The sequence below is a fragment of the Dromiciops gliroides genome, chromosome 2, assembly GCF_019393635.1.
Source record: "Dromiciops gliroides isolate mDroGli1 chromosome 2, mDroGli1.pri, whole genome shotgun sequence".
NCBI classification, from domain to species: Eukaryota; Metazoa; Chordata; class Mammalia; order Microbiotheria; family Microbiotheriidae; genus Dromiciops; species Dromiciops gliroides.
Genome location: NC_057862.1, coordinates 442528002 through 442543276, shown reverse-complemented (window position 1 = coordinate 442543276; position 15275 = coordinate 442528002). Strand labels below are relative to the sequence as shown.

The window sequence follows — 15275 nt, the reverse complement described above, 5'->3', positions numbered from 1 at the left end:
CCTACCAGGCCTGCTCTCTCCAAAGCCCCCAAAACCAGGTCATTGTTTTCAGAGCCACAAGGCTTGGCATTCAAGACCCTCTAAAAATCTCACTTCAATTTACCTCCTAATGTTCCCCCACCCCTAGCTAATGCCAAGCTCATTTCTATCTCTGTGTCTACTCTTACAGCCATACCCATCCTACCACCACCTGGAATGCCCTCCTGCAGCCAAATCCTACCCCATCAATGTTTAAAGGACAAGCTGATGTCCCACCTCTTCCAAGAAGCCTCCCCACTGTCCGCCCCAGCTCCCCAGTACTCTCTCCCAGCTTCCTGACCACCCACAGCATTAGCTATCCATAACCACACACTTTGACATTGGGTTATATCCCATTTTGCATTGTTCCTCTAATTACACAGCTGTCTCTTTCTAATTTACCCTCTCCCTGATCCTCACCAGGGGCCAGGGACACTAGAGGCATCAGTTCAGACTTTCTGAACTAAATTCAAGCATGTGAGATTGCAAGCTCCTTTTGTTCCAAGCCAGCAGCTCTACCCATTAACGGAGGTGAAGGCTCAGCTGAAGATTCTCTGAAGGACTCAGGTAGAAAATAGTCTTCAAACCCTCAAATCTAACCAAGGAAATGATCCTAGAATGGAAGGACTGAAAATCACCTTAGAGATCATGCAATCCAGGTTTTGTGTTTTGTTTTTATTTAACCTGCAGACCTCAAACTTGTTTTTAATTCTTTTTTTTTTTTTTTGCAGGGCAATGAGGGTTAACTGACTTGCCCAGGGTCACACAACTAGTATGTGTCAAGTGTCTGAGGCCAGATTTGAACTCAGATCCTCCTGAATCCAGGGCTGGTGCTTTATCCACTGCACCAACTAGCTGCCCCACCTCAAACTTGTTTTTAAAATAATTCAATCCCTATATTTCAATATAACTTGTTTCCTTAGTTATCTGATGTTTTTTACTTAATGTATTTACTTTATGCATTTTAAAATATTATTCTGAAAAAAAAAAAAAAGATCCATGGGCTTCCCCAGAGTATCAAGGGTCCATAAGAACTCCTGATCTCATCCAACCCACTTCTTTTTACTGAATGGGAGATGGAGACCTAGGGACTTGCCTAATATCCCCCAGCACATCAGGAGCTGACTCAAGACTAGATCTCAGGTCTCTTATCACCCAGGCCAGGCCTCTTTCAATCTCATGATTCTTCCTTCCATCCCTCCAGTTTCCCAAGTAACGTTCCCAATATCCTGTCAGTCTTTATTGTGTGCAACAAACAAAAAAAGAAAAAAGAAAGAAAGACTTGTCTCCGGGCTATAATGTCAACCAGTAAGGTGGGCTGTCAGGAAAGGCTAGGACAGGCCTTGTCTGGCCCTACCAGCTTCTCCCTTGTCCCCTCCCCCCTCCAGTGGCTCCATGCCCACCTGCTCTAGTCACCCTGGGATCACCATGGAGACAGGCCATTGTGAAGCACTCAGCCAAGGCTTCCTCCCCTCCCTCCTCTTCCCAGCCAACCCAGCCCAGCATGATTGAGAAGCAATAACCTACCAGCTCAGCGAAAGTTCCCTCTGACTGAGCCCAGGATGGAGGCTGTCAGGGCAGGGTTTTAAGAAACATCTTCAGCACATCTAAGTCAGTCACCAAGACCTGTCCATTCTACCCCTACATGTCCCTCATACCCCCTCGTTCTCTTTCCTAATCCATGACCACCATTGGAGGTCAGCTCCTGCTCGTGACTTTTTAGGTCACAGAGCTGGAAGAGACTTGTCAAAGATTGGGAGCTGGCAAAGCCTTTAGGTCATCTAGTCAAACATTCACATTTTAAAGATGAGGAAAGTGAGATGAAAAAGGGTTAAGTAATTGACTCAAGGTCACCTACATGTAGAGAGCTTGGATTTGAACCCTGACCTCCTAATTCCAAATCTAGTGCTCTTCCCTACCAGACTGATAGCCTGGCCTCCAGAGTATCCCTCTGTCCACTATCCTACAGCATAGTGCCTTATTAATCTACTTTAATATGTCACTTTCCAGCCCCAAATCTCAAACTGGTTCCCAAATGTGTACAGGGAACTTATATTTCTATGCCTTTGATAATACTGCTCCCCAGTCTGAGCCTGTTCTCTAGCCATATCTTATCCATCCTTTGTTATTCAGCTAATTCCCACCTTCTCCAGGAAGCTTTCCCTGGCCTGTCTGGGCACTGAACAAAATGTCTTGTACTATACGTTCACTTTTTTTTAAACAGAGACACAAGGGGGGCTGCTAGGTGTCAAAGTGGATAAAGCACCGGCCCTGGATTCAGGAGTACCTGACTTCAAATCCAGCCTCAGACACTTGACACTTACTAGCTGTGTGACCCTGGGCAAGTCACTTAACCTCCATTGCCCCACAAAAAAAAAAAATTGAGAGAGACAAGCCTCCCACAAAGGGATATTGCAGGGCAGGGTCTATAACATAAACTTCTGTGGTTCCCAAAGCACCTAACATGACTGTAGGCCCCACAGTAGGTACTTAATAATTTTTGTTGATGGACAGATGAATTATGTCAGTCTAGTCTCCCAATGCTAATGTCAGTCTGTGTCTTCCAAACAAGCCCAAGCTCATTTCTTTTGATATGAAAAACATAGATTTAGAGCTAGAAAGGGCCTTAGGGATCATCTGTAGTCTAACAACATCACTTTACAGATAGAGAAAATGAGGAAGCACCAAAGATGGAAAATGATTTGCTAAAGGTTAGTAGGTAGTAGGGATAGGTAGTATAGGATAATAATAGTATAACAGCATATATAAGATAGTAGGGAGCAGAGCTGAGAATGAAACTCTAAATTTAGTGCTTTTTCTACTAGAAATGAAGGAAATAAACACTTACTAAGCATCTACTACTTGCCAGGAATGTTGCAAAGTACCTTACAAATATTATCTCATTTGATCCTCACAACAACTCTGTGAGGTAGGTGTAATTAATTGTTATCCTCATTTTACAGTTGGGGAAACCGAGGTAAACAGAGTTTAATGACTTGCCCAGGGTCACAGCCTGTAAGTGTCTGAGGCAGGATTTGAACTCTGATTTTCCTGAGTTTAGGCCCAGTGTTCCATCTGCTGTGCCACCTAGTTGTCCCTTGCCTACCATAGCACAATGCTTCTCCATACTCCTCTACCTCCCTATTACTCCCAAAGTCAACAATAAAAAGATTCTTGTATAATTTCTATTTAGGGGGAGCAAGGTCATTAAAAATCCCTGAAGCCTAATGATCTAAATTTGGGATCAAATAACCTCAGAGGTTATATCATCCAGCCATCTGCCTCTAAGCAAGCTAACACCTATAGAACCACAGACAAACAAAAATCTCTCTTTCTTTTAAACACTGAAGAACAAATGATGGATTTGAGGCTCAACACACAGTCTACACATACTTACTTCTACTGGGAGCTGGAGAGGTAGAGGGAAGAGAGGTCTCATGAGTTTATTAGGGCAGAATTCAGCTGTGAAATTCTCCACTATACAGATCCATAAAATTCTCCCAAAAGGAGCCTATTCTTTAAAAAAAAAAAAAACTAAACAAAACACCCCCAAAAACCAAAAGGTAGATAGAAACTTTTAGCTCAGACATAAAAAGTATATCAGACATTAGACAGGATGTGAAAGTAAGCTGTGAGGCAATGTCAGTATGTAAATCTGGTTAGGCAGACAGAGGGCACACACTGACCCTGAAAGTGGCCCTCACCACATCAACAGAGCACATTCTGACTGTCAACCAGCAAGGCCAAGCCTTTGCCTAACCCAGCTTGCACATGCAAAGCTCACCCTTCTCTGATTTCCCACAGCACCTGCCTTCCACACATTCTATCCTGGCTTACATCATTTTTAGCTCCCTGGGTTTTAGACTTGTTTCCCTATCATAGCTCTCTGAGGACAGAAAACCATCTGTCCTGTATTCCCAATAGCACAACCAAACGCAGGGATGTCACATGGTAAGAGTTTGATAAATACTTCATTGCTCAATCAATATACTAATCTCTCAATTAGGATGTTCCATGGGCTCAAGGTTTTCTACAGATCCCAGAGCCCCCTAGGCAAGGGAGTATGGATGAGCTACATATTCCACCACCAAATATTAATTATGATGAAAGCTGGGGCTCACATTGAAATGCCCATCATGACAAACCAGCCCAGGAGCCACAGGGGGTACAAGATCCCTGCTGTGTTTATTGCCAGACTCACATATGAGGCTCAATAAGGCAAAAAGAGGGAAATATTGATATCTCTCTCACTTTGTGACCCTCTCAAGGGCTGGCCCTTATCAGTCAACCAAGCATGCATGACTAGCATGACCAATCCCTGTTATTTTCTGCCTCACTATGAAGTCTTTCAGGGCTTGAACCTAAAGATCCAATCTGTGGTCACACAGATGCTAACGAAGCCCCCAGCAAATACTCCAAGTGTACAAATAACCTCCAGATGTATGCACAGAATCCCTATTTTCCTTCCAGGCTTAGGTGAAATCTTTGCTGATTCCACCCTGGATGTCATTGTCATCTCCCTCCTAAAATTACCTTGCATTTACTTATCTATTTATAGGTTATATCTCCCTTAAGGGCAATAACTGATTTTTATTCCTGCATGTGTATCCTGAGAGCCAAGTAGAGTGCCTTGAACATAGTTAAGTTCAATAAATCCTTATTGATTTGATTGGTATTAATAATAGTATTTATATAGCATTTATATATGCTTTAAGGTTTTCAAGGTGCTTTACTTATATGAATTCATTTGATCCTCACAACAATCCTAAGACAGCTCTGCTACTTACTTATGTAGCTTTGGGCAAGTCACTTAAACTCTATGCCTCAGTTTCCTTATCTGAAAATGAGAAAGATAGATTCAAAGGCCTCAAAGGTCCCTTGCCACTCAATCTATATAGCCCTTTGATCCAAACATCAGAATCACATACCTCTCTCACACACTTCCACATCAAAGACATACATACATACAAACACATACATATACATGTGTCTGTGTATATACACTTATATACACATACATACATATCATGCTTGCCACTCAAGTATGGACCTTAACTCCCAAATTTGCATTCCACTACTGTCTTTCCCCCACCCTTTTCTAAACAAAGTAGCTGGAGCTCTCAACTCTACTTTCCACTCCATCCCAATTCTCTTGTCAAGGGCTGAAACTTTTTTCTCCTCTTCTTACCAATTTAGGCCAGGAGCCTAGATTGGCCAGGAGAGGGAAAAGATGAATCACCCAAGATGAAGGACACATACTCTGTTCAGTCTGGATAGGTAGAGGGAATAGCTACTGAAAGGAGACAGACAGAATGGAGAATGGACAGAATGAGGCAAAGAAACTTGATGAAGGAAGTATATTTCCTTGCTACTGATTCACTGAATATCAGTACCAGAAGGAGCCTTATAGATCATCTAATTCAGACCCCTTATTTTACAGAGAAGAGAAGGGAGGCCCAAAAGCAAGGACCATATTTCCTTCTTTCCCTAGCTATGCCAGAATTCAAAGAAATCTTACTCAGAGAAACCGAAGCCCAAAGAAGGGATGACCTGCTCAAGATTACACAATGAGAAAGGCAAAACTGGGACTAGAACTCAGTGCTTTTGACTCCTAATCTTTCCTGACCCAACTACACTCAGATGGAATCTTTTTATTTTAATGAGCTGCCTTTTAACTGTCTAGTGCCCACTGAGCACCTAGCCTGTCTTGTCCTACAGTTAGGGAGCTAACAATTTGGTAGGAGAAAGAGCAATCATGTGCTGGTGATATGTAATGTAGGCCCAGATTGTGAAGACTTTCATTGTCAAGATGAAGGTTTCAAACTTGGTCTTTTGGGTAATGGGGAGCCACTGAGAGATTTTGAGCAAGGGAAGGATGTTCAGAAAGATACTTTAGGAAGAGCAATCTGTCAGACTGTGAAGGAAGACTGGAGAGAGAACAGTCCTACCCACACTATCTTAAAGTTAGAAGTAGTTTAGACAGAGTTGCCTCATTGGGAGGGGGGTGTCCTATTGGGGGAGCTCCAAGTTACTTACCAGGTGATCCTTCCAAATTATAACAGAACAGCCCAAGGAAGGCAGCCAGGACAGTGAAACCCAGACATACTTTGTAGTAAAGAACTTGGCTCCCAGAGGCCCCAACAGGTTTGTTGCCTGTGCCCCAGCTACTCATAGACTAGGTTCACCTGAGCCCCTCAATACAGGTATCTCTGGAATTTCCGCCTCTGCTCTTCCAATTGCCCCAGGCTGGTCCCCCTCCCACCTTCCCCCTCTTGCATTCCATCTGTTGCCACTTGTCATTTCCCTGGGGTCTCATCCAGTTTCCAGAAAAACTATAGCCAAGTCTGTACCATAAGAGTCCATTAAAGTTGTGATAAAGGATAGGCCAGTGGTCAGATGGAGGTGAAAGGGTGGAGCAAATGAGTGGGGGTAACATCTTTTGGTGGTGACAGCAGGCTCTGTACCCAGGGCTTTCAGCCAAGTTCTCCTTCCTCATACAGTAGGGGAGTGTTCTCCCAGTACCCCTCCCCTTTCCCCTCATAGTAGGGGGACGTGCAGCACTGTACCCAAAGCTCTGGCCAAGCTCTCCCCACTCAAAGTCATAACAGCTTCAGGACAGCTGCCTTCATACCTCAAAGAGGGGAGGAGGGGAAGGCTAGCATCTGCCCTTTTGCCAGAGAACAGATAACTCTGGTGCAGTACAGTTCTTCACCTCAGCCAGCCAATTTGGCCATGTGTGCTGACCACTTACAGCATGCCAAGCAGGGAGCTAAGCTATGCTTTCAAGGAGATGGGAGCAGGAGAGATTCCTGCTAAGGCAGAAGGAAGAAAAACAAGTCCCAGGCTGCAGAGCCTTAATCAAGTCAACAAAATCCCAGGGAAGCTATAGGAGAATTAGGAGGAGGTTGGGGAAGAGGGAGAAGGGTGTTGTCTGAACTTTTTCTCGAGGCATGGGAGGTTTGAACAAACATCCCTCTTCTCCCTAAGGAGAAAACAGTCTTGCAGGCTACAGGCTGCAGTCCACCCAAGGGATGGGGGAGGAAGAGAAATGCCAGATTCCTCCTTAGTCAAATGCTGAATCCTTCAGAGGGCATAAAGCATGAAACAGCAGGCTAGAATTGAACTGCAGCTGGTTCCCTGACTTCCCAAACATGTGCCCAAGCAGGGATCCTGGGTCTGGAAAGAAGTTGGTTTTGTGCTAATCAACCCTGGCCTCAACGAGGGGAGATGCCTCCTTGGTCTTACCTGGCCCAGGTCTAGGGTGACATTGACTTCGCTGTACTCCAAACCACGGGAGAGTGGAGGGCTCTGCCACCATCGTTCTGTTCCATCCACTGCATTGGTGATGGGATGAGCCTTGTTGATGTTGGCCGATGTGCAGATATCACAGTATTGGCCCTAGGGGTGAGGAAAATGGTCAGACAGAAACCAGAAGAGGGGATTTGATCCCTGAGCACCACAAAGCTCCCCCCATCATCAACTTCCCCTTCCACCCTAAAAATGCTGAATAGCTCTACAAGTATCCCACACTGACACAGTCAGGTACCTTCATCCATTATTCCCTTAGGAACTGACCTTAACCTTATGTGATCCTTGCAAGAACTCTGTGAGGTAAGCAGGCTAGGCAATAAAGATAATGACTTGCTCTAAGGCTTACAAAGCACTTGCCTTACAACACTCCTTTGAGGAAGGTAGAACAAGCATTATGACTGCCATTTTACAGAAAAAGTAACTGTATTTTAAAATATAATTCTGTAAATAATCGTTTCCTCAGCTAGAAAATGGGGATAATAACCTCATAGGGTGGTAGTGAGGATCAATCGAGATAATATATTTACAGCAATTTACAGAACTATATTAAAGCTAACTATTGTAATTATCATGAAAAGAGGTTCATAGGTTTAACCAGACAGGTCCTAACCCCCCCCCAAAGGTAAAGAAAACCCTAGCCATAAGTAGCTTTGGGATTCATTGAGGGCAAGGATCATGATACTTTTTCTTAACTACTAAATAACACAGCTAGCCACAAAGCCTGGTACATGGAATTTGGGAAGGACTTGTTGACTGACTGCACATTTGTCACAATGCCAAATAAATTCCCTAGAGTTAATTTTCACTTAACATGTTGATTGAAACAGTTTTCCATAAATGTTTTTGCTTCATGGTCCAAGGGACAAAAAGCCCAAAGGCCATCCACTCTACCTGTTTGTAAACATCCCTACCAAAGAAAAAATGTACATTCACTTGCATTCATGTACAGTGTAGAGATAAAGGGGTTCGTGATAGTTTGGAAAGTACACTGGAATCAAAGGCTGGAGACCTTGATTCTGTGTGGCCTCAATGTGTTACCCTGAGCACATCAGTATTTCTCCTCTCAGTCTCCTCATCTGCAAAATGAAAGAGTTTATTTAGATGGTCACATCTAGCTTTGTCATTCTGTGATTCATGAGTCTATAAGATAGGAATTCTGGTCTTGTTTTAGATGCAATATCAAAAGTCAATCATTAATTCTTGCCAGAAACTAAAGTGCAGGCATGGTCACTTCGTAAAAACTTATCCTCCAGGAGACTGATTTCACATACCATGCCAGGGGACCCTGGGCTGAGAATCTCAAGATTCAAAAGCAGTTTTTATGAGACATTCACTGGATGCTCTCCAGTGGTAGTTAACGCCAATACTCAGACACTGGCAAATAATTACCTTCCCAGGGTCTTTATCTCACTTCCCTCACCTCTATACATAGAGAGCTAAGCCTGAATGCTCACCACCCAAGACAGTGACTCTTTAAAAGAGGGGGAAATGGTTTCTGGGGAAAACTAGAAGATACTGTTTACTCAGGTGGAAAAAACTAGTACTAATATCTACAAAGTGCCTAATCTCCAATCTGCCTTTAAAACTTCCTGGCCAAGCACAGCCACCCCTTGTCTGTGGGCAGCAGAGCTCTCTCCTAAAGCAAATGAGGATTATGGTTTCCTGAGAAACTCGAATTAAGATGTTACAATCTCAAACAACAAAAAGCCTCCTGGAAGAGGTCAAAGGAAAGTCTCTCATTTTCCCTGCACCAGCCACTCCTCCACTGTGATTGTGGCTGATAATCTCCCCCTTATCTGGCAAAAATCTACAACATGGATGGGGCCCAGCTAGGGGTGAACATCAACCATTCAGAGGCCCATTTGGTGAGCAGAGGGGTAAGGGTTTGGAGAGACCACCAATGGCTTAGCCTCAGCCAGAGAAGTTAGAGAAAAGAAGCTGGGGCGGGGGGCACTTCAACTACAAGCTAAAAGACATACTGGTCAAGACTTACTAAGTACCTATTGTGGGATCAGTACTAAGAACCATAGGAAAAACAAGAGACACTAATGAAGCTGTCAGAGGTGGAGGGGGACTTATAAGACAAGAAAGTTAGTTCTGGAAAAGACCCTAAAAGTCCTTCTAGAGACTAAACATTATGTAATTCTGATGAACGCTTGGCCCTCTGAAGAAGACATGAGAAAAGTCACCTCTCTTCTTTTGAGGATGAGGTGGGAGATCATGGGTATTGTATATGCTGCCAGACATGTTAGCTACATTTGTAGATTGCATTTACTGAACTTAAAAAAAAAATCTTTGTTACAAGGGAAGACCTATTGGTAGGGGAACAGGGAGGGATATATTTGCTCCCCTCCCCCTTACCGCTAAGAGTCCTTTTGGTTCATGTCACAGATGAGGAAATGAAGGTTCACTGAAGAGATGGCTCTTCCCTCAGGAAGCTTAGTATTTCTGCCTTTCTTTGTATTCCTAGCACTTAGCACAGTGCTCAGCACATAGTAGGCATTTAATAATTGCTAGCTGGCTGACAGTCCAGCTCAGGGGCTCTTCACCTATTTTGTATCATGGACTCTTTTGCCAGTCTGGTAAAGCCTATAGACCCATTCTCAGAACAATGTTTTTGCCTACATTCATATTTGAAGGAAATTCTAAATTTCAGTCAAAAGTTGATGAAAATAAAGTTGTATTTTTTTTCTATCCCAGTGGACTATAGGTTAAGAACCCCTGATCTCACTGGAAAAGGCAAAGCCCACCCTCATGAAGCTGTGAGAGAAGAAAACAGGATGATGTGTGATTGGTCCACAATTTAGTCCTCACAGCCTAGGAGCTTAGCTGGCTCTCCAGATGTGTGGATTTCCTGCAAAAAACATCATCTGCCCTCCACATTTACAAGGATACAAGTCCCAGGCACTCAAGTCCTCCCTGAAAAGGGACTACCCAGCAGCACCTCCCAGAAGCCCATGGAGGAAGGTACAAGTATGTACACAGTCTTCGCTTACAGTTAAGACTCTGAGAGCTGCATCAGGAAGCCAGGACCACCTCTAGAAGAACCCAGACCTGATCTAGTCCCACAAAAGGTGAAAATTAAATTTCCTTTTCAGCAACTTGACAAAGAGAAGGAAAACAGTTTATAACTGTAGGTGTACTCCAGCCCTGGGGCCAGCTGCTTACCTCTGACTCTTGACTTAGGCAACATGAACCACCGAGAGGAAAAAAAATGGCCCAAATTTCTCCCCTCCCCTCTCTGCAGAGACCAGCCCCCTAAAAAGGCAAGGCAGATACGCAGAGGGAACCAGAGCCAGCAGGACTGGAAATTTAGAAAAAACAAACCATGTCAATCAAGCACTTAGAAGACCCAGATCATGTTGCAAAGAACCTTTCTATCTCCCCTCCCTAACCTACTCCCAGTCATTGCTGCCACACTGTGTTAAAGGTGACCCTGAAGGAAAATGTAGTCTCCCCATTGTTCGAGGTATTGTCCATCAATCATTCAAACTTTATTGACTGCCTACAGTATATTCAGGTGGTAGGGGAAAATAAAGAAAATAAAATCTCCCTTATCTAGCTGGGGAGATAGAATGCATAGATTCTATTACACAATGGATATTATTACACAATAAGCAGATAAGAGAGAGATCACTAGATACTGCAAGTCAAGCAAGACAGGATTAACTTAAGCTTTGCCTTAAAGGATGGATAAGGTTGGGGGAATTCACAGAGCACCCCACCAATGTAGGGGGGAACCCAGAACACATAGCAGGATGGTCAAAGGAATGGCTTTTGCCACACCTGGCCACAACAAAAGGCAGGAGTTCAAAATGTCTAATCTAGGGTGACAAATGCCCCTGTTTCCAGCTAGAAGCTAGAAGAAAGAATACTGGAATAGGAGTCAGGAGACTTGGGCTCTAGTTCTGATAGCTGGCTTCATGAGGCCCTCTCAGTGTTGGATTTTTCATGTATAAAATAGGAATAATCCCTACTCTGCTTACTGCACTGAGTACTGTGAGGATCAAATGAAGAGCAGAAACAAAAGAATCCCCCCCCCCTTCTCCTCCCCTCCAGTAGATGGATGCTGGGGAAAATTTGGGTACATATGCTCTAAGTTCCAATAATTACAGACCTTTGTGATGAAGATAAGTCTGACCGCTTCCTGCTGCACCCCCACCACCCTGGGATTCCTTCCCACCATTCTCTGCCTCCTTCCTCCCCCCTTCCAGCCCCTGAACATTCCCCAAGGGCCATTACACCAGGAACATCTTAGAGCTAAAGCCCTTAGCTCTGCCAGCTCCAGGGCTGCTGTAAGGAAGCAGCAGCTACAGATAAGGACTTCCCCTTGGTGATTCATCGACTTGGTGCAAAGGGCTCCCAAGAGCTCACTCAGCATCTGACTTCACCCACTTCTGAAATCTTGAAATTCCTCCCCTGCCCCTCTGCAACTAAACCTGCTTCCCATAGGAAACAAGGAAACCTTGCATTCAAGACCTTAGTCTGCATCTGCCTCCACCAATTCCCCTCTCTCTGATCTGGGATCCTGCCAGGCCAGGCTTCTCATCACTTCCCTCCCCACTACATGTAATTAGGTTGTCTTGATTCTAAGTCTTTCCTCTAATAGTTCCTTCCTGCTTGTCTTCTCTATATAGCCTAACCCTATTCATCCTTCAAAGTCTACCCACTCTGAGAAGCCTTCCTTGACTATTCCAACCCACAGTGGCATCTTTCTCTGAACCCCCACAATCCCCGATTGTCTGTACCATCAATTCTTTGGTGTCAGAACAGGGAAAGCAGCATGCTTAACTGTTTCATACCTGTGAATTATTGCAAACTGCTCAAGGATAGGGTGTATGTTTTCTGTCTCTCTCAGGACACATCACAGAGGAATGACAAAGTTGAATGAGGATGTTGAGACAGAACACACCCCTCAGAAACCACTCTGCTCTACCTGGTGCAGTAGACAGTGTGCTAAACTTAGGAGTCACGAAGACCTAGACTCCAATCCCACCTTGGACACTTAAAAACTGTAGGAACTTGGGGAAATTACTCTTTGACATTTAAAACCTTTCACAACCTGGGAATCTTCCTACCTGTCTAGTTGTCTTATACTTTCCTCCCATCCAGTACTCTGTGACCCTGCCTCCAGGCTTCTGTCTTCACAACTCAGCTCAGATCCAAGCTTCGACAGGAAGCCTTTCAGTACTATTAGCCCTGCCTTCTCTCTGAGATCACCTTCAATTTACACTGTCCATATTTTGCAGGTACAGTATTTTACATGCCCCCTTATTGAGGAAAAAGAACGATGTTTTTGCCTTTCTTTGAATCTCTTGGTCTTAACACAGTGACTGGTACATGGTAAGCATTTAATATATATTTGTTGACTTACTATTAACCTCTTTAGGTTTGAGTTTCTTCATCTGCAGTATGAGGGGGTTGGACTCAACGATCTCTAAGGTCCCTTCCAGTTCAAAATCTATGATTCAATGTTCCATGAACTTAGACTTATGGGAAGCTCAAGATGAAGCTCAGAGTCAACACTGAGTTATCCATGTGTGACTTATTTGTGACATCTATTTAATCCAAAGCTGGTGTTTCCTTACCCCACAGCAGGGTATCCACTTCCCTGACTCTTGTCAATATGAGCTAAGGAAATAACAACAACAACAAAATCCCTCTCATTTTAATATCAGCTTGAGCCAAAACAGAACTAAGAAAGTGAAAAGGATTGTGGGATATGTTATATCAAAGGATGATAACCTATCTCAATGTCAAATATGAAGGATGTTTAGCTTATACCATGCTTTGGACTCTCAGGATTTGGAGACAAAAAAAACTTGGATTTAAACCTCAGTTAATTGCCTGGGTGACTTTGGACAAGGTACTTACTTCACCTGCCTGGGATGTTCAGTACAGTATAAAATAGGCACTTAATAAATGCTTGCTGATAACAGGAATTTGATAGTGGTGTATAGAGATCCTTCCATCTCTAAACAAAATGAGCATATGTTTCTCTTTACTCTAGAGAATAGAGACTTTACTCCAGTTTTTGTTTTGTTTTGTTTTTTGTGGAGCAATGAGGGTTAAGTGACTTGCCCAGGGTCACACAACTAGTAAGTGTCAAATGTCTGAAGCCGCATTTGAACTCAGGGCCTCCTGAATTCAAGGCCAGTGCTTTATCCACTATGCCACCTAGATGCCCCTAGAATTTATTCTAGTTTTTAAATGTAGCCTACCCAATCTTTGGAAAAGGATGTCCACTGTCTCCATTTCATTCATACTAAGGGAGCTAGGCTGACCATGGAAGATTCTAATATAAAGTCAAATGTTTCAGATAGCTATTCAGTGGCCCTCAAAAGCAAAGAGAAAGTCCCATTTGAGCCATGTGCACAGATTCCCATCAATCTCCCATCTCTAGGAATTTTTTTAAACTCCTAAGCTTTCTCCTCTTACAGGAAGAGTTCACAAGTCTAAGGAATGATGGTTTTCCTGTGGAACCACAATTTGGAGGTGGGAAGGAGGAAAAAAAAGGGCAGGCTAGAGGAATAGAAGAACATGGGAGAAGAGGAAGATCACTGAAATTGGAATCATACCAACTGCCTTCAACAAACTTTATTTCTGCCACCTAGTACCTTTGTGACTATGGGAAACTGGCACCCTCTCTGAGCTTCAGTTTCTTGGTGTACAAAACAGGGACAATAAAACAAATGATCCTTTGACTCCCTTCCACATACTACAAGAACAATTTTACAAAAGCTAGGAAGCCTAGAGTTCTCAGATGGCAGACCAGGAAGCGAATGCTCCTACTTTTACATTGAACTGATTAAATATAACTGACAAAACACTCCTATCCAAGACATGGAGGGAATTGACAAAAATATAGACAACTAAGAGTCATTCCACAATAGATAAGGGATCAAAAGATATGAGTATTTTCAAAAGAACTGTAAGTTATCATTGACTTAATATAGAGAAATTAAAATAAAAACAAACAAGGTTTTGTCTCACACCCAGCAAGGTGGCAAAGATGAGAAATAAAAAGTAAATACTAACGGGAGCTATGGAAAGACAGACACTTGGCTGAACTGTTAGTGGAGCTGCAAATCAGTCCAATCATTTTGGATAACAATTTGGAATTTCAATTTTTAAAAAAAGTCACTCAATTGGGCAGCTAGGTGGCACAGTGGATAAAGCACCAGCCCTGGATTCAGGAGGACCTGAGTTACTAGCTGTGTGACCCTGGGCAAATCACTTAACTCCAATTGCCTCCCCCCCCCAAAAGTCACTAAATTGTACATACATTTTGATCCAGAAATCCACTTATTGGGCATATACCCCTAAGGAGATTAATGACAGAAGTCTAATAGATAAGCAAAATATTTATGTGAACAATTTTTGTGGCAGCAAAGAACTGGAAAGAAAGCCTGTGAATTGTGGAATGCTTGAACTAACTCCAAATCTTAGCTCACATGGTTGTGTCCATTTTGTCATATATATTTATTTTGAGGAATCCTATTCACATTTCAACCTCTACTGCCTCCAGGAACCCTTCTTGACTACTTCAGGGTGGTCCCTGGATCATAGATTTAGAGCTGGAAGAGATCTTAAGAGATCATTTAGCCCAACCATCTCATTTTACTTATAGGGAAACAGAATTAGAGAGGTTATGTGAATTGCCCAAGGTCACACGGGTAAGAGAGACAGAATTTGAACCCAGGTCCTCTGCCCCCAGAGACAGTTCTTTCTGCTAGACTCTGCTACCTCTGATGATTCTCTTCTCTGAACCTCTGATATCCCTGAATGTCTATGCCACACAATGTTAGGCATAATCATAACTATGAAAGCCAGTATTTGCAGATTAATTAATAGGATATTATTGCCGTGCTCTAAGAGCAAAGCAGAATTCTAGTAGCTCAAAAGTAACTTAAGATGTGCAAATTTAGAGACATCTCCACTCCAAA

The 15275-nt window shown here is 43.2% G+C and overlaps 1 protein-coding gene across 1 annotated transcript in view; it reads right to left on the bottom strand.

Annotated features, from left to right (window-relative positions):
- Positions 1–15275, bottom strand: part of LAMA5 (laminin subunit alpha 5) — a 225312-nt gene that overhangs the window by 107573 nt on the left and 102464 nt on the right. The window contains exon 5 of the mRNA XM_043980944.1: positions 7264–7416. Within this exon, the coding sequence (XP_043836879.1) occupies positions 7264–7416 (153 nt within the window). The remainder of the gene's footprint in view (positions 1–7263; positions 7417–15275) is intronic.